The sequence below is a fragment of the Dioscorea cayenensis genome, chromosome 6 (genome assembly GCF_009730915.1).
Source record: "Dioscorea cayenensis subsp. rotundata cultivar TDr96_F1 chromosome 6, TDr96_F1_v2_PseudoChromosome.rev07_lg8_w22 25.fasta, whole genome shotgun sequence".
Taxonomy (NCBI): domain Eukaryota; kingdom Viridiplantae; phylum Streptophyta; class Magnoliopsida; order Dioscoreales; family Dioscoreaceae; genus Dioscorea; species Dioscorea cayenensis.
Window position 1 is genome coordinate 2,418,992 of NC_052476.1, and position 18,733 is coordinate 2,437,724.

General features: G+C 30.1%; 3 protein-coding genes across 3 annotated transcripts in view; 1 reads left to right on the plus strand and 2 right to left on the minus strand.

The window, feature by feature from the left end:
• Positions 1-4,230: 4,230 nt before the first annotated feature.
• Positions 4,231-4,575, plus strand: LOC120263661 (vegetative cell wall protein gp1-like). Its single transcript, XM_039271623.1, has one exon. It carries the CDS (start codon positions 4,231-4,233, stop codon positions 4,573-4,575), a length of 345 nt encoding a protein of 114 aa, XP_039127557.1.
• Positions 4,576-9,076: 4,501 nt separating this feature from the next.
• LOC120262929 (blue copper protein-like) lies at positions 9,077-10,608 on the minus strand. The gene is made up of 2 exons (XM_039270842.1): positions 10,353-10,608; positions 9,077-9,657 (listed from the first exon to the last, which is right to left on the minus strand). The coding sequence occupies exons 1-2, from the start codon at positions 10,516-10,518 to the stop codon at positions 9,263-9,265; spliced, it is 561 nt and encodes a 186-aa protein (XP_039126776.1). The 5' UTR covers positions 10,519-10,608; the 3' UTR covers positions 9,077-9,262.
• A 3,236-nt stretch (positions 10,609-13,844) lies between these two features.
• LOC120263663 overlaps positions 13,845-18,733 on the minus strand; it is a 10,322-nt gene continuing 5,433 nt past the window's right edge. The window contains exons 2-5 of the mRNA XM_039271624.1: positions 18,569-18,638; positions 18,054-18,186; positions 14,634-14,743; positions 13,845-14,119 (exon numbers count right to left, since the gene is read on the minus strand). Coding sequence (XP_039127558.1) covers positions 14,107-14,119; positions 14,634-14,743; positions 18,054-18,186; positions 18,569-18,638 — 326 coding nt within the window. The 3' untranslated portion in view covers positions 13,845-14,106. The remainder of the gene's footprint in view (positions 14,120-14,633; positions 14,744-18,053; positions 18,187-18,568; positions 18,639-18,733) is intronic.

Consider the following 18,733-nt stretch of genomic DNA (forward strand, 5'->3'; position numbering starts at 1 on the left):
AATCTTCTTCTTTTTTTTTCTTATCCTTTTTTTTTTTCTTTTTATGCTCAGGAAGGACACCTATATTTATCATTGGACTAATTCTTGTTTAAACTTTAAACTGGGGTTTTTATTTATCATAAATTTGCTTATACAGATATAATCCCCTGAATCTTTTAAATTTATATGTATTTTTAATTTAAAAAAAGTTTCTTAGTCATTGGCATATATATAAGTTTTTTTTTTTAATGTCTTCAAAGTTTTTCTAATAAAATAGTGGTTTATTTAATTTTTATAAAAACTAAATAAATAAATGCCTTCAAGGAAATTTCAATTATTTATGGTTTAGTTTTGTAGCTGTTGACAAGAAGGAATCGGTACAGGTTGTCAGGTTGTAGGTTAGTTGGGCATGAAAGGAAAGGGTAATGTTGTCTGGAAACTCAGATAATATAATATTTTGTAATAACTTTTATTAAGAAAACTGAGAAAAAATAATGTCATGATTTTCAGTATGCTAAAAAAAAATTAAAATAAAATGAGATAAAGAAATCTAAGAAATAAAAATTAAGGAGCACTTAAAAGTTTAATTTTTTTTTTTCCATTAAGTGAGATGGCTCATTTATTTATATTTTTTAATTAACTTTATAAATTAAATTTATATTTTTCTTGCTTATATTGACCGTACTTTATTCTTTCTAACAAGAAAACCTTATTTTCCAAGAATTAAAATAATTCATCTAATTGGAATTTCTTTCCCATGTTTTAACAAATTAATTTTCTTATTTTAAAAATAATAAAATAAAAATGTGAGAATTCATTTATATAAAAAAAAAAAGAACAAAATCAAGTAAAACAAATTTCTCCATTCAATATTAAACATAAAGGTACAACACAGCACATTTATGATTTCTAGACTCCAAATATTTCAAACTCCAACATGAATTAAAATAAATAAATAAATAAATACAAAAAAAAAAAAATATGAATGTGCTCAGACAGTACCCCATGATCATCATCTTATTGCAACCCCACAATTCATTGCTTGGAAGTTTCCTCAACAAAATAAATAATAAAAATATGTTAACTTTCTTGGCATTGATTTGGAAATTGGAAGAACACTCAAAAATGGGAAAAGTCTCTTTGTAACAACTAATTGAACGCGTCATAGTTTTCTTCAAAGAATGGAACATGGCAACAAACAACCTTTGCCTAAACAAAGACCACTTCTCAACATGCCACCCTTTTCTTGTTTCACATTACAAACCAATTTTTTCTTCTTTTTGCTCTCATTTTAAGACAAGTTTTCAATTTTCATATCCTCCTTTGCTCTGTTGTTGAGTTCTCACTTCTCCATGTGCTTGCTTATATATACATTTTTCATGTATGTATAATATTCACACTATTGTCAAAGCATTTAAAATCAATTGGATTATTTCTTTGAACTTTGATATTGTCAAAGGGGGAAAAATTGATAAAACCACTGATACATAATAAAAAAAAATGTCAGTGTTTTATGAGGGAATAAATATATACATGTCACAAATGATTTTTACCATATATATGTTTAAATTATTGATGTGTTGTGATATTGTATTATGTATGTAAATATTATTTTTACACACACAGATACATATATATTTATTAAGGTTTTTTGTGAGGTTATATATAAAAATATATATATATTTTTTTGCATTAAATATATGGAAATATTGGTGTTTGTAAAGGTGCGTGTGTATATATATATATTTAAATCTTTTCAAAATTTTGCTTTCAAAGTTACAGTTTTAAATAGTTTTAAAATAATATCTGTGAAGCTACATAACAATACCTTTATCCATTTTAATCATAAATCTAAAACATAATTGTCTTCATCTTTGGCCTACAATGGTAATTTTTAATCCTTACAAATTTTTTTTTTTTCAAATATAGTTTAGAGATAAAAATGTACCTATTTCTTATAAAAAAAACTAAATAAATAAAGAAATATGATTAAGAGCTCATGTAATAGTGCTTTCCCATTAATCATTAAAAAAGGACATAAATTTTAAATTAATCAATTTTAGGGTTTGGTGAAAGAGACGTGGGATAAGAGAAGAAGTCTTCCCTGAGTTTCTAATGACACCTAATCCAATAATTGTCACACTCTATCATTTGATGGGAAACAAATATTATATATATATACAAAATAATAATAATAATAATAATATAACAATTGCCACCTGTCTCCCTTGCTGTTTCCCATTTGCTTGCAAATAAAAAACCAATTAGTTTTTAAAAAAATATTTATATAATTTACCTTAATAAACTTTCCCATATTATTAATTCCAACCTTTTTTTTTTGTTAGTTAGATATTTACAAAGACATGGTCTTTGACAATGAAAGCACTCAAATTTTGAAATTTATCATTTATGATTTTACCAAGTACATTTGCATGTACGTATGTTTAATTTATTCCATTAATTAAATATGCTGATGATTTTATACATAAAAGGCTATATTGTTTTCTATTATTTTTTATCATTGATGTAAAGTTAATTTTTTTATTTAAATACATTATTGGAAAATAATCAACATAATCAATATAAGAATGAGACATAGATTATGAATGACGTTGATGAAAATGAAGAATTTTATTTTGTTTTAATGAGATGTAAACTTTGGCATCATAATCAAATAAGTGGTCCAATTAAGAGACCCACAAATGCACTAATAATTGGAACCCATCCAATCACACGCTTAAAGGCCATCATGCATTGACTTGTAAAGTGGTCATCTTTGATTATTTCTTTGGACTATAAAGTTTCATAGTTTTGTTTTATATTTGAAAATTCTAAGCTTCCCAATGAAATTATTTGAAGTTTAAATCACTCTATATATATATGTATATAAAATTATTAATTTTTTTTTAATTTTTTATAAAAGCTCTCAACGCTTTATCCAGGACTGATTTAGAATCCGTCAATAGACTCAAGACTTTATTTTATACTGATTTAGAGTCCGTAATTTTTTTAAAACGGACAGATAGACGTCTAAAACAATGAACTTCAAACTTCTTTTATTATTTTAAATCTTAATTAATAATATAATAATTATTATTTACTCCAATCTCAATTGTTAATTCAAATTTATTACTAAAATATAAGAAAATTATTATGATATTTTCAAAAAATAGAAGGATGTTAAATAATTGGATTTTCTTTCTAATATATACCTTTATAGATCTTCCATATTTAGAAGCATGTATACTAAAAGATATTTATTTTTATGATTTTATCCGCTTATATATAGATAATTTAAACCTTTTTAGGGTTAATAAATTAAAATAAAATAAAATAAAAATTTCAAACATCACGGCACCAAAAATGAAGAAAATGGACACCAGAATCCCACCCTCAAAAGCGACCGCGTCATCCACTCACCATCCTTAATCTCCACCGTCCATTCCCCCATCCCACCCGTTAAATTAAATAAATAATTAAATATATATTTTTTTAAAAAAATTTAGTTTGGTACTAACCAGCATGACAAATAATCATATTTTAAAAGAGGATGAATCATCTGTCAACGTTCACAGATTCGTAATCTGTGAATTATGGGCCGTTGGATTTCAATCCAACGACTGCACACCGTCTTATAAACAGTAATACTGTATCATTATTTATAAGTATAGTAAAAAGTGAGATATACAGTGTTTTAATCTAAACCATCTAATCAATCTCAGCACAACAATTAATTCAATCGCAGTCGTCCAATCCTATTAAGTTACTGTACATCATCTACGGACGTTCGCATTGCGGACGTTCGCATAACGTCCGCAGATAATGTTTGGCCATTTTAAAATTATACTATACACCTTAAAAAAAAAATTCTCACTAAATATTCAAATAATTCAAACCGACCGTTAGATCCCATCCAACGGCTCTCCGTTCCCATTTTCCTCCCTTCTTAGTTGTCCACCACGCCGTTCCCTTACATCCTACAATCTTAACCTAAACCCAATTACGTGTCACGCATCTAACAAACTTCCACCCGTGTATTCCCACACGAAAAGTCAAACCTCCTTCTTACCACCAATCCAAAATCTCCACGTGTCCCACAAAGCTCCTCTCACTGTTCACCCACTTTTCCTCCTCTATAAAAACCCCTGATCCTATTCTCCTTTCTTCCACTCTGAAACCCTAATCTCATCTCTCTCTCTCTCTCTCTCTCTCTTCAATCCCGAAACCCTAGTCCTCGATCTCGAAGCTCCAATGGCGGTCACCGGCCAGATCGTTTCACTGGTTCTCGCTCTTCTCGTCGCCACCGCCATCGCTCAGGCTCCTGCACCAGCCCCCAAGGCCACCCCACCGACGCCGCCTGCTCCCGTTCCATCGCCTTCAACTCCGCCGGTCAAGCCTCCATCTCCATCTCCATCGGTAACACCTCCATCTCCAACACCTTCTCCCGCCTCCCCCACCCCCACACCCTCTCCTTCCGCCACCCCTCCATCCCCCCCAGTAGCACTCCCTCCGCCTCTCCCCATCCCTCCCTCCCCCCCACCCTCCTCCCCTCCAGCGGCCCCGGAGCATCCCTCCTTCTTCTCCAACACCCCCTAGCGCCGCCGCCCCGTTTTCCGCCTCCATCGCCACCATCGCCGCCATCGTCGCCGTCTTCGCTTTCTAGATCGGAGATCGATCCCCTTCTTCCTCAAATCTCCGCCGCTGATTCTTGATCCGACGATGATCCTGCGCTTGATCTGATGATTCACTCTATTTCTTTTTCCTTTTTCGTTTTTTTAATTTCTGATATTTATTGTTGTTTTTTTTAATTCGTATTTTTATCGAGTCTTTGTAGACATTGTGAGTGAGAGAGAGAGTGGTTCTAGTCTTCCTGGTGATCATTCTATTGTAACATTATTCCTGTTATTCTTTTCTGATTTCCCCATTTTACCCCTTGATGTTCACTTTTTATTTACTTAAATCCTTGTCTCTCATTTCATTTTCTTATTATTTATTATCTGGTATGGAAGGATATTTTGGGAATAAGACTGTTGAAGGAGGAAAATGAAAGGAAGTGCATGATATGATCTCGAGCGAATAAATAATTAAAACATAATAATAATTAAATAAAAAAGTAAATTTTTAATGTTATTAATATAAAAGCAAGGAAATGACGTCATGGGAACAGCTGGAGAGCACGAGGGTCGGGGGAAGTGTCTGGAAGGTGGCCATGTGCTAGTCTTTTGGAGTCACATGGTGGTAATGCGAATTTACCTTTTTGTCCTCTGTCGTGTATTGGTGTATACGTGGCGTAGTATGGTTGATGGAGAATAATTCAGAACTTTTTTTTTGGTTATTTATTTATTTATTTTTCTATATAAAAATTCAGTTTTTTTTCCCTCTTTATTTGAACTGATGGAGTTTTACAAGTTGGGCCTGGAAGACTAGGAAAATTGCTTGCCACTCCCTTTTTTTTTCATTAATTTTGAGGAGTTATTAAGTAAAAAAATTGAAAATTAGCGATATTTTTTTTGACCTATTAGTATCACATATGTATCACATTTTTAAGTATGGTAAAGTCAGCATATAAGTGTTTAATGAGGGGTAAATTTTATAATAGGTCATTAAATTTTGCCTCATTTTCATTTTGATCACCGAACTTTAATTTGTATTAATTTGGTCATTTAATTTTAATTTGATTTCAACCGGTAATAAATCAAAAATTTCAATCCTCAATTGATTATATGGCTGTCTAAAAATCTAAGTCAGGCCTCCCATTGACACATTATTAAGTCTATTAAAGGTGTCCACGTTATTGAAAAAGAACCACATCATTCATTTGGAGGTTGAAATATCTTGATTTACTACCAAGTAAAATGAAATTAAAATTGAGTGTCCAAATTAATACAAATTGAAGTTTAGTGATCAAAATGAAAATGAGCCAAAGTTTAGTGACTTATTAAAAAATTTACCCGTTCGATGAGTTTGCGGTTGCATTTCATGTTTGTGCTATTGCTTAAATTTTTTTAAATGACATACGTATCACATTTTTACGTAGGGTAAAGCGAGCACATAAATGCTTGCTAAGTTTGCGGCTGTATTTCACGTCTTTGCTATTGCCTAATTTTTCTTAAATAAAATTTTTTATTTATTTGTATTTTTTTGACCTAATGATACCACTCCTTTTACATAGGGTATATATTTCTAAAAACAGTTGATATCAAATTCTAAAACTAGTATAAGATGAGTGTATAAATGCTTGATAAACTTTTGCGGTTGTACTTTACGTCTGTGCACATACATAATTTTCTTTAGATGAATACTTGTCATTTATTTGTAAAAAATAAAATAAAATAATATATTAAGTAACTAGTTGTTTTTCTGTTTTTGGATTTTTATGGATGGAAATTTGAAATGAAGATGCTAATAATATAATAAGTAAATGGTATTATTGTGATTTATAGCACTCAAATTGGAAATTTGATATGTTTTTCTTCTGTGGATGTTTATGGATGGAAATTTTAACATAGGATGTGCCCTAACTCTATTATTTTTTATATTGGGTTTAATTGTGTAAATTTTCCGAACATGTTTATATCATGAGAGCGGACTCAGCGGAGCCTTGCACTTTTAAGAAGATTTATGATGATAGCAAAAGAATGATGCAAAAATGACCAAGGCATGGAGTAGTAGATAAGGATTAATAATCTTACGGTGCATTATAACAAGATGATTTATAGTGGGAGTGATGGAAACAAGGTGGCGTTGTAGACATAAATGGCTAATTTTCTCTAATTTTTAAATTTTAATTTCATTAGAATTAATTAAAATATTTTTTTTTGCAACTAAAATCATATATATATTCAATAAATGATTGATCATTGATGTTTAAGTTTCTCTAATAGACACAAATATGACCAAAAGTCATTTTAAGCATGAAGTGATGGAAATGCCATCCATATTAATTATAAACAAAATTAATAGTTTGATTTAGGAGACATGAGCAATGGGCTCTGTTTGATGTTTATATCCATATGCTATATAGATATTAATATTGGGATCAACACTAATTGAATTGCTTCACATATGTTGTGCATTAACAAATAAATATTGGAATCCTAAATATGTTATTAATTTTTTATATTTACAAATTTAAGAATTTTTTAATATATATTAAATTAATATTTGGTGGGAAAAAATAATTTACCATTCTAATATTCTTTAGATTGTTACCAATATATCAAGAGTTTTTTTTTTTACTTTCTCAAAAAACAAGGCCTTACGTAATTGTATAGTGGTTTTATAATGTGTATATTAAAAGTATTTTAAAAGATGAAAATTTATTATTGTGAATTTTTTTTTGGGATTACTTTGCAAATATTGGTTTTTAGATATGATTTATATTTTATATTTTTATTTTTATTGTACTTAGATGTATATAGGTATTGAAGTTTTTTTTAAATACATTAAAATGTATTTGTCACAAAATTCTTTTTTATTACTTTTTATATGATTTAATTATATCAAGTATAGACCAAATAATATAATTTATATAGATATCCAAACAAAATTATTATTCGAACTAAATTAATGCCATACTATAACCAAAATTCATTTATTAATCACATGAGTTTGAGAAACCGAAACTCTAATAATAATTTGGTTAATGAATTACTTTACATTTTTTATAGCATGAAAAATACATCATGAATATACTAAATTTCACCCTACTTAATTACCAAATAAAATTTATCTATTTTTATAAAATATATGCTTTTATAAAAATTTATTTAAAAAAAAAAACCATTTCAATTTATCTCACATGTGGCACACAGCCACACACAACTATACTTTGATAAAGATTGTTCACCAAACTAGATCAAACAAAGCCACAACATCAAAACTTTTGACCCTTACCAATGCTTACAAATGAAGGTATTCTCATTTAATTTTTGGGGTCCTATATTCATAATAAGCATTGACAGCTCATAAAAAGATTAATGCAAAGAACAAACATGTGCCAATCAAGATAAATATAATATATATATATATATATATCAAATAAAAAGTATTAATACTCTCTTTTAAAGTATTCCCAAGAATGCTCTCTTTCTACTCAATTGACAGCTATACATAGAATCAGATCCTTTTTGTGACATTTGAAGTCATCATCAATATGTATATATTCCTATTATTCTTTGATAGTGAGAGTTTTTTTTTTTCTTCTTTTTTTTAAGTAACAAATGCAAGTATGCAACAACCACAATAGTCAAAGCATGCAAGTATGCAACAACCACAATAGTTAGAGCATGCGCACAACTACTCATTCACAATTTACTTGTTCACTGAATATAGAGTGAAATTTAAACACTCAACCTCCAAATAGAAACAAATGTATTATCTATTGGGGTAATTCAATATTTAAAGAATTTTCTAATTTTTTTATTTTTTAAAAATATCATGGCCCCATTAATATGGATGAATTGACTAGGTCTCCAAAAATCACTTTTATGAACTCTTAATATTAAATGTAATACATTTTAAGCATATTGCATTAACATTACAATTATTTATTATAGTTTCTTGAACTTAATTTTTAAAAAAAAGTGCTCAATTGATTAACTCTTTATCTATCATCTATGGTAGATTAATCATAAATATTTTTCACAACTCTCACCTATTAGTCTAATCAGTTTTTGTAATGTCTGCATTCATGAATTCGACGCATCTCCTACCTTAATATTATTAATCGGACTGTACTCTATTTTAATTAAATCATAGTTTATCAATTTTTATTAAAATAAAATTATTAGATGACCACCCAAATTACATTAACATATATCAAAAGCCATGAATTCCACACAAAAATTAAAAGAAAAAAAAAAAGTAAGATGGAAGTGACCAAGAAGTTTGTTTGCTTCCTTGTACCTCTTTTGTTCATGTTGTTCACCTTTATGTTTTAAAAAATCGTGGTTAATCTACTTTCATAAATTAAATAAATTAATAAATTAAAAATAAAAATAATAACACTAATAATAATAATAATAATAATAATAGTAACATGACAACCTTCGCATGCCACCAAACCCAACATTATTCATCTTCAGGATAACATATATATAACACAACAAACCATGATTTTATTGGTAAAACATCAACTCCTACAAACACAATGAGCTCTATCAAATTAACAAGGAATTATGATTACAATAATAATAATAATAATATTATTATTATTTATAGTAATAGTGAAAGAAAATGAAAACGATGATCAAATTAGTACTAACTCCTCCCTGGCTGAAACTCAAAGAAGAGTCAGCTTAAGCAAGCTAAGAACACCAACAAGTATTGCAGTGGCCGGAGAAAGAGCTCCGGCGCCGGAATAGTGAGTTCCGGTGGTGGTAGTGGTGGTGGATGAAGGTGGAGTGATGGTGGTGGAAGGAGTGGTGGTTGAAGGGGAAGTAGGGGTAGTTGGAGTGGATGAAGAGCCACCACCACCGGCGACGGTGACCGAGAGTTTCATGCCGTTGCTGCAGTGGCCGGGGACCGTGCAAATGAAGTATCGGGTGCCGGTGGCCTTCAGGGCGACGGTGGTTGAGCCACTGCTGTCAGTGCTGATAGCATTGCTTGATGAGCAGCTATCATAGTCTGATGAGCTTACCTCTGCTACCGTGTGCACACCGGAAGTATAACTGAACACTGAAAAATGAAAAAAAAAATTTTTTTGATTAATAAAATTTTTAAATATCAGTGAGATGTTTCATCAACTCTATAATAAGAATAAAAAATTTTATAATTAATATATATATATATATATGTAAATATATATACACTCTTAAACACTAACTAAAAATTAACATGTTTAGTTTAAATGGTAAAGATGGTTAAATGAGTGATTTTGAGTTTATATTTATGTATATAAAAGAAAATTCTTTGCTCTGGATTAGTTTAAAGCTTGTAGCTCCAACAAAAGTGATGAGGAAAAAAAAAACTCTAATTATATATTCATGCAACAAATGCAAGAGAGAAAAAGAAAGAGGTATTGAGAGTTTGATGTATGAATACTATACCCTAATTTTCATGCAAAGTTAAGATGCATGAACCCTAATAAATATGGTTATTAAAAAAAAGGGAAGTTAGATGAACCTAAATTAACCCTAATCCTCAAGCAACAAACATATGTGAGAGAGAAGAAGCTTTTTAACAAAAAGAAAGAAAGATATGTGAACCCTAATAACAATCAAGGGATAAAATCAAGAAGGAAAAAAAGAAATAAATGAACCCTAACTTAATTAACCCTAATTTTCATTCAAGAGAGCAATGTTTATAATAAAAAGAGAAGAAATACATGAACCCTAGCTAACTTAACCTTAATTCTCATGAAACAAACATACCAAGATTATCTCCAACATTAAAGGTTTTGCCACTGGTCCAAGAAGAATAATCAACACCAGAGTTCCATCCACTTGTATCACCAACAGTGTAGTCTGTGGATAAAACCAATGACACACAACACACAAGAAGAAGAAGTACAACTATAGAACAAACCCTAATAGCCATTTAGGGAAAAAAGAAAGAAGGAAAGAAAGAATGGCTTGCTAACTAGCACACTTCAAACAAGAGATGCAAACTAATGGCCTTTATATAAGAAACAAGATAGAGAGAACTAGTTCCACTTTGTTTAAATAATCTTATCAAGTGCTTTTACTAGTTTTCTTTGGTAAGCTTGTGACTTAATCGGGAATACCTTAGAGAGGACTCAAACCCTAAGGTTGAGGGGCCAACCTCTTTGAACTTTCTACCTGTCTCTAGCTTTTAGGTTCCTTGTGGGGTTTGTTAAAGAGCTCTGCATGTTCAAGTGTTGATATTGTATATATTTGCACATATATTATTAAGATGCCAAATAGCCTCTGATCCTCTAGCATTAATTTCATTGCCAAAGGCTTAGTTTGTAGATTTTCATTGGTGGAGTTCGAAACGCACTAGATGCAGTCGTGAAAATGAGTTCTCAGTTGTGAATGCAAGTTTACTGTTTAAATTTTGTGTCAGTTGGATGAGGGATCATAATCCAAATATTCAATTTTCGGCTATGTGCACACCCTCTGTTTATATATGTGCTTGTATCATTCATAATATTAATATATATATATATATATATATATATTATTAAGCTTTGTGACATTGATTGGTTCCACTTACTACATTGATCCTTTCTTCATTGCTTTATATTATTGTATTTTAGTTTGTTTTTTATGCTCTGTTTCCCTCCTTTTGTGAGTGGGTGAGGTTATTTATCTAGTACGAAAATATTGTTTTTAGTTTCTTTGTAATTATTTTTTTTTTAAAATTAGGAAAAGAGACATGAAGGAATCTACTTTTTTGAGAGATTGGTCTTATCAATGGAGGATGTAACATGAAGATGGTTTGATTGGGTTAGGTCCCCTCTTCCATCTCTTTTGAGCTTTTTTTTTTAGATAAAAAAAATAATAATAACTCAAATATTTAATTCTTACTAATATATAAAAGATCTATAGAATAATCATCATGATTGGTGATTATATTTATAGTTATTTCATGACTAAAACTTGATATTAAAGATGGATATATGAAGGTACCACACTACCACATCTATAATAAGAGAGTTAATAATATATTGATTAAAGGTAACTAGAGGCAAATGCTCGTACTTAAGTAGTGTCTTGAAACAAAATTATAATTATTATGTTGTTTAATAAAAATCACAAACTAACTACTAGATATAAATCTACAACAAAAATTTCTTTCTTTTCATCCTTGCATTGATCCAACAATATATAGGATGTTTTTGTTCAAAATTATCATATTGTTATAATCTTTTTGCCAATATTTTTGTCAGCTAGCAACATAAACAAACATTAATGTAAAATATGATATCTTAATATTGAAGACTCTATTTTTTGAAGGTAGGAGAAGAAGTAAAAAAAAATGAAATAAAAACATCACTACCATGATGGTTAATTAGACACTCACTCTCATTTTCACTTGCACTTGAAGGGTTTAATTGGTTAAGTGATGCAAAAACCATGAACCATGAACTAAATCACTAATGACCAACAAAATATTCTACATATGTGTGTTAAGAAAGCAAAGGCTCACCAAATCAATGGAAATAGTCAATTTACATGTTTCAAAGTGGCAACATTTAAATGTGGGTCCCATTCAAAGTAAGTCAAAAAAGAACATCAAAATGAGGTGAATTTGGTGGTCACTTTGGCTACAACTAGTGAGAATGGAATGTATGCCATTTCCATTGTGCAACAAATACATAAGGCTTGCTTTTTATCAAGGCCTTCACAAAGTCTTTGCTTGCTTTCCAAGGGGAGGTTAGGAATAACTGCCACCTAACACACCCACACCAACTCCCTGGTTCTCTTTTTAAGAGACTTTTCATATACACACGCGCACACACACACACACACACATATATATATATATATATATAGGATATATATAGGGAAAATAAAATTTCAGAAAAAATATATATTAGTAGTTTAAATCAAGCTATTTCATAGCATATATTCACAAGATGATCTTGAAAATCTTATTGCATTGCATTGCATTTATAACCAAGCAATCCTCTCATAAGGATGGTGGCAATGCTTTATTTGAAAGTCTTTTCAATCTGAGGAGTCATTTTCAGGCATTTGATATGTGTTTTTCTCAAATTCATTATATCTGCATATGGTAATAGGGTTGGTTCTGTTTGTCTGTTTAGATATTATTTGGGAGGTTAAAAGATTTTTTTTTAATTATAGGAAAGAAATAAGTTTTTTTTTTATTATTTTTTTTTTATAATTTGAGGTAGGGTGACAAACACCAACCCTCATGAGCATACGCGGATTGCAACACTTTCTCAACCTCGAAATTGAGGAGCACGGTCAAGAGAAATCAAACTTATGTCTCTCCCAAATGAGAGGACCTGAGATACTATTGGGTTACAAGCCCGTTGGTAATAAGTATTTTTGAAAAATTATTTGGGATTGGGAGAGTAAACACGGTACTTAATTTATTTTACAATATGTTAATATAACAAAAATATGATGCACAAAATGTTAATTGGGATTGTGTTTGCATAATTATACATCATATTTATTAATATGTTTGAAATGTTGAAAATATAGTGTGATAATTGAATTGTTTATGACATAGAAATAGTTATATCAAACCAGAGTTTTTATTTATTAACTGTTTAACTTTAATTTTGATTTATTTTAATATATTATTGATTTTTTTTGTGTGTTTATCATTGTATTCGTGTTCTAATGTAAGTTATTATTATTATTATTACTATTATTATTATTATTATTATTATTGTTGTTGTTACTATTATTATTATTATTATTATTATTAGTGCTCACATAAGTAATGATATTTTGTGCAAAATAAGTTAATTATGGTGGACCATAATGATTGAATTTTTTTGGGTTAAAAAAATAGTGAATTATGAGAACTTTTTTTTTTCAAGGCAGTTGAAGTTTGAAGTAAATTGTGAGCAATAGGGTCAAAAATAGAAGTCATTTTCCTGAGTTTGGTTGGAAGAAGAAAGTAAAAAGATAAAAAAATTTACTCTTTTTATTTACATTCTTTCTTTGATCCTACCCTTGTTTTTTCTTTCAACCAAAGCATAGTTTTTCAATTTTTTAAAATTTTCAAAAACTAATTTTAATTCATTATATTAGCATATCAAATCCAACAAAAAAAAACTTCTAGAAACTCATTGTGATTGAGAAAATTCTCAATTTTTTTAATTATAATCATCCAAAAATCTCACTCTCATCTCAAAAATCTCTCACATTTAACTTAAAAAATCTCTATACCTGAGGTAATTAATTTTCTAGATATGTAATCATTCAATATTGCATTTAATCATGCCATACAATATTATTAATTAAAGAGATTGAATAAATTAAAACACAATAGAGTGTTGGTTTTCATATTTCCTTTTAATGATTTTTAAATAAATATTAATATACATTTATTTGTCATTTGGTTCTGAAGTGGTTTTTGGCAAATCAGTCTTTGGTGAAGCTTCATTCTGAACTTTGCTCTCTCCCTCTTTATTTTTTCCTTCCTCAGTAATGGGCTCCACCAAATCCTCCACCTTGTCCTCTATTTTTTCAACCTATAAAAGAAATTTAAATAAATTAATAAATGTGAATAATATATTTATTACATAGTCTAAGTTAATACATCCCTTGTTAACATAAAAAAATAAAAGTAAAAGCTACTACAACCTTGAGTTGGGGAAAAATAACCAAAAACTTTGAAAATATGTAGTCATATATATATATATATATATATATATGTTTAAACAAGAATTTTGAATTTCTAATCACCTCTATAAAAATAAATTTATGCCTCTAATACATAGAAACACATGCTACATTTTTATTTTCATTTTCATTTTATTTATTTATTTATTTATTTATTTATTTATTTATGAAAAGGTGGATAAACCACTGTCATTAATTAAATAAAGAGAAAGGATACAAACAGAGCGCAAGCGCCTACAAAAGACAAAAACAAAGCACCACGAGAAGTGGCAAAACAAAACAGCGCCGGATGAGAATCAGCAAAGGATTCTCATCCCAACAGAAAATAGTACAAGACTAGTCCGAAAGAAAATCTTGATCTACCCCAGCGAGAGGAATTCCGCCATACTCCACTCCACTGATCCCCAGGGCCTCCGTGTTCTGACGAAGCATGGCAATAGGATCCTCACCCGTCTCTCGCAATCCTTCGACAACTGAAGAGAGCCAAGATATCAACATACGGTCAATCTTCAAAATAAGAGCATGCGTAGGCAAATAGTTGGCATTAAAGAGGCAATCATTTCTAACAAGCCAAATATTCCACACAATAGCCTTAGCAACTAAGACCCCAATCTCCCTAAAGTTAGCCCGAATCGAGGTTCGCCAACCCCGCCAGATCTCCTGCATAGACCCAGGAGGGTCTGGAAAATGCAGTAAATGCACGAAGTACCCCCACACCTTTCTAGCAACCAAACAATGCAAGAAGAGATGGTCAGACGACTCTAAGGCCGAATTACACAAAACGCAGGTCGTCGTAGGAAGGCGATTGCAACTCCTTTTCGCAAGAACGTCCATGGTGAGAATCTTATTCTTCTCAGCTAACCAGTTAAACAGGCTAACTTTCTTCGGACAAGGCTTTTTCCAGAAGAACCGAGCAATAGGGCAACGCACCCCACCATCAATGAGAAACGAGTAAAAAGACTTCACCGTGAATATACCATTTCCATTCAACCTCCATCTCTTTCTATCTCCTACCACCCCATCAAAATCCGTTAGTCTAGTCCTCGTAGTACGGCCATCTTCCTCCCTGAAAAAAGGGGCCCTCGGGTTTAGGAGATAACCCATCTCGCTGATCTGCTCCATTGGGCTCACTAGTCCTTCTGAATTCCTCCGGCCAGATGAACATAGGAGCCCGCCCTCAAGAACCAAGAATCCTTCCGAAAAAGTGTTTCAAAGGCTGCACTGACCTCATGCAACACGCATCCCCTAAGAGTCATCAGGCAGCTCAAAAACGCCTTTCCAGAAGTAGGAAATCCTACCCGTTTGTCGGGGGAACATATTCCAACGAATAACACCGTAATTGAATTGTAAGATATCAGCACCACACCACGCAGTATTCGTCATTAACTTCCACCACCATTTGCCCAAGAGCGCAAGATTAAAGTTTGATAACTCAAGAATACCCCAACCCCCTTGTTCCCTTGGGCGACAAAGATTATCCCAACTCACCAACCTCCACTTCGGGTGCTCAATGTCCGGTCCAGACCAAAGGAAATCCCTTCTAATTCTGTTGATCTTCTTGATTACCCAACCAGGTAAACGAAACAGCGACATCCAATACGTAGGGATCGCAGATAGGACATTTTATTTATTGCTAGAACTTCAATATATCAACTTTTTCGGTGATAAAGTTTTTTATATTCACTGTTTTATTTAAAAATATCGATCAATTTTTATATTAAATTCAAGCCATCTAATTTTTGAAAAATTATTTATTTTTAATATTTATGTAGGAGATCTTATTGAAATAAACATAAGTGAAATAAAATTAATGAAGTGGTTGTAAGATGTTTTTTGAAAAATAAGAAGATGACAAATATCATTATTTGGTAAATTATAAGAATTAATGTTCATATATATATATATATATATTGTAAGGTTTACCACAGAGAAAGAGACTTGCATTTAATTTTTCCAATGGAATAAAAAGATAGGCATTTATTTGATCATATTCTAATAATTGTCAATAATGATCTAAATGTCTAATGGCTATGATCCATTAAGATATAGACTCCCGTCATATAGATTCGAACATGTATTTGGTCCAACATTTAATAATTGACTCTAAGGGCACTATATGTGGCATCTAAATTTATTCATATTAAATATATACTGAGGGCACGCCCTTTAGGGATATTTTTAGATTTTAAATCTAATAAAGATATTTCACGATGTCATTCGATCTATATTTAGTAGTTATAATCAATTTTTACACAGTATCAAATAGTGTTAAATAGTGCTAAGAAGTAACCATGTATCGTAAACAATAGTAATCCTGCAAAATTTCATGTACAAGTTTTGTTTACTGTGTTTCGGTATTGTTAGACACTACTAAGTACTGTTAAATGTTAATTACTGTTATGTACTATGCATGAATGGAAAATGATTATTAGATGCAAATTTAACTGCTATTCTAGAATATCTTAGATTTAAAATCTAGAAACGTCCTTAAAAGAGGGTTACTCATACATACATATGTATTAAGACTAAAAAAATCATTATCAAACTCACAATCCTCCCTCTTACTATCCAAACTAAATAAATATGAATAATTATAATTTACTATAGATATATTTTTTTTAAAGCTCCTACACAAATAAAGAGACTAGTGCTATATATTTGATTTTCACAATGAAATACTTGGTCATAGTAAGATTCCACTTATTATTTTGGTCCATTAAAATCCAACTCCACATCTCAATTATTTTATGGACTAACATAATCTAAAAGACAATTAATATTTATGTTATGTTCAATCCACTTTTTAATCTGACCCAAATCAGCCCATTAGGCTTGTGTCCAATTAATATATAACATACTAACATATGATGTGTTTATGTGGGGTGGTGTGTGATTGAAAAATTGGAGAGAAAAGATTCAACAAAACCCTAGTATCGTATTTCTCATTTTTTTAACGCAGAGTATACCTCCAATCCATGTTTCATCATCAATGAGAGATAACATATTTTATTATATTGATTTATAATATAGTTCATATATAATGAATAACCGAATTTCACATACCAAGAAAGTTGGTTATTTCACATAATTTAATAGAAAATTAGTTATATTTCTAAAATTACTCCTAATTTATATCTTCACATTTCTCTCTCATATTAAATTTCAAGAAGAGAATTGAATAGAGTGTTAGGGTAATTTTGGAAAAAAAATAAATAAATGCTTCTCGAAGCTTAAAAATGACAGATAAAAAAGAAATGGATTTATAACAGATAAAAAAGAACAGAGGGAGTAGATGTTATCGTTACTTGGTTGTTGATAAAAAATGGTTGATTGTTATTAAAATTTTCTAACAAAATAATCCCAAATGTGATATATTTCACATCTGAATTTGTTAGTGTTGAGACAAAGATGGTCCAATTTCTCATACGAACAATGTCAGTGTTACCATCCAATAGAAAAAAACAAAAGAAAAAAAATCAAAAAGAAAAGTTACTATTACCTTAAAAGAAAGGTATGCAACATCATTATCAAATTTACTAATTGGAATTGAATATTCTTATCCTATATTGAACTATAAAGCATGAAAGCAAAGTCTTGTGTATCTTACACATGCCATTGCACTTCATTGGAAAATAAAGAAAGATTTAAAAGACTTGAAACGCATTCGTTGAAATGGAGACTTTTACCATCAACTTGTGGACATAATTAATATTTACTTTTGCTTCAATATTACTTTATTTTTTATTTAATTTTTAATTAGATTAAAATTAAAGAAAACATCACCTTGTCTAAGAATTCTTCAATTTTCTCTGCACCATCATCAATTTGTTCAGCTATATTCTCCACCTCAAGAACTACTTGCTTTAACTTTCCTTCTGGCAAAGCATTGGCGATATCCGAGGCTATTTTTCGATCGCTTCACCTGCTTTTTCAACGCCTCCACCACCGCTTTTCTACTGCTTTTTCTCCAATCCGTCTAAATATTAAAATTTTAAAAATATTTATTAAAATAAACGTAAATTAAGTTGATGTTGCACATCAAAAATTTTTAAATATATTTGACAATATATAATAAAAGATACCAATTAATATAAAAATACATCCAGAAAATATCTTTGGGGACCAAACCTCTTTTAATTGGAAACACAAAATGTTCTTTAAAAAAATTGACCTTTTTGTTTTTTGAGTTTTTAACAAAAATAAAGCATATCATTTTCATATAGAGAACATCTTAACATGGCACAAATAACATATATAAGTTATAATTATATGATAAAAAATAGAATAATTGAATATACCTTCTATTCTTAGTATTCTCTTGTAGAATGGAAGAGCTACAAACCAAGGCCCCCAAAAGCCCACCTTGCCCTACACATATAAAAACAACACAAGTAACTCTTGTGATTAAGTTTTTAAGAAATAAAGTTTCATGAAAAACGGTATCTCTTTATATATATATATAT

Coding starts and splice junctions, on each gene's coding strand:
- LOC120262929 (XM_039270842.1), bottom strand. CDS start 10,518: ATGGCTATTAGGGTTTGTTCTATAGTTGTACTTCTTCTTCTTGTGTGT. Junction 9,658..10,352: donor TAATGTTGGAGATAATCTTG/GTATGTTTGTTT, acceptor TTCATTTTTCAG/TGTTCAGTTATACTTCCGGT.
- LOC120263661 (XM_039271623.1), top strand. CDS start 4,231: ATGGCGGTCACCGGCCAGATCGTTTCACTGGTTCTCGCTCTTCTCGTC.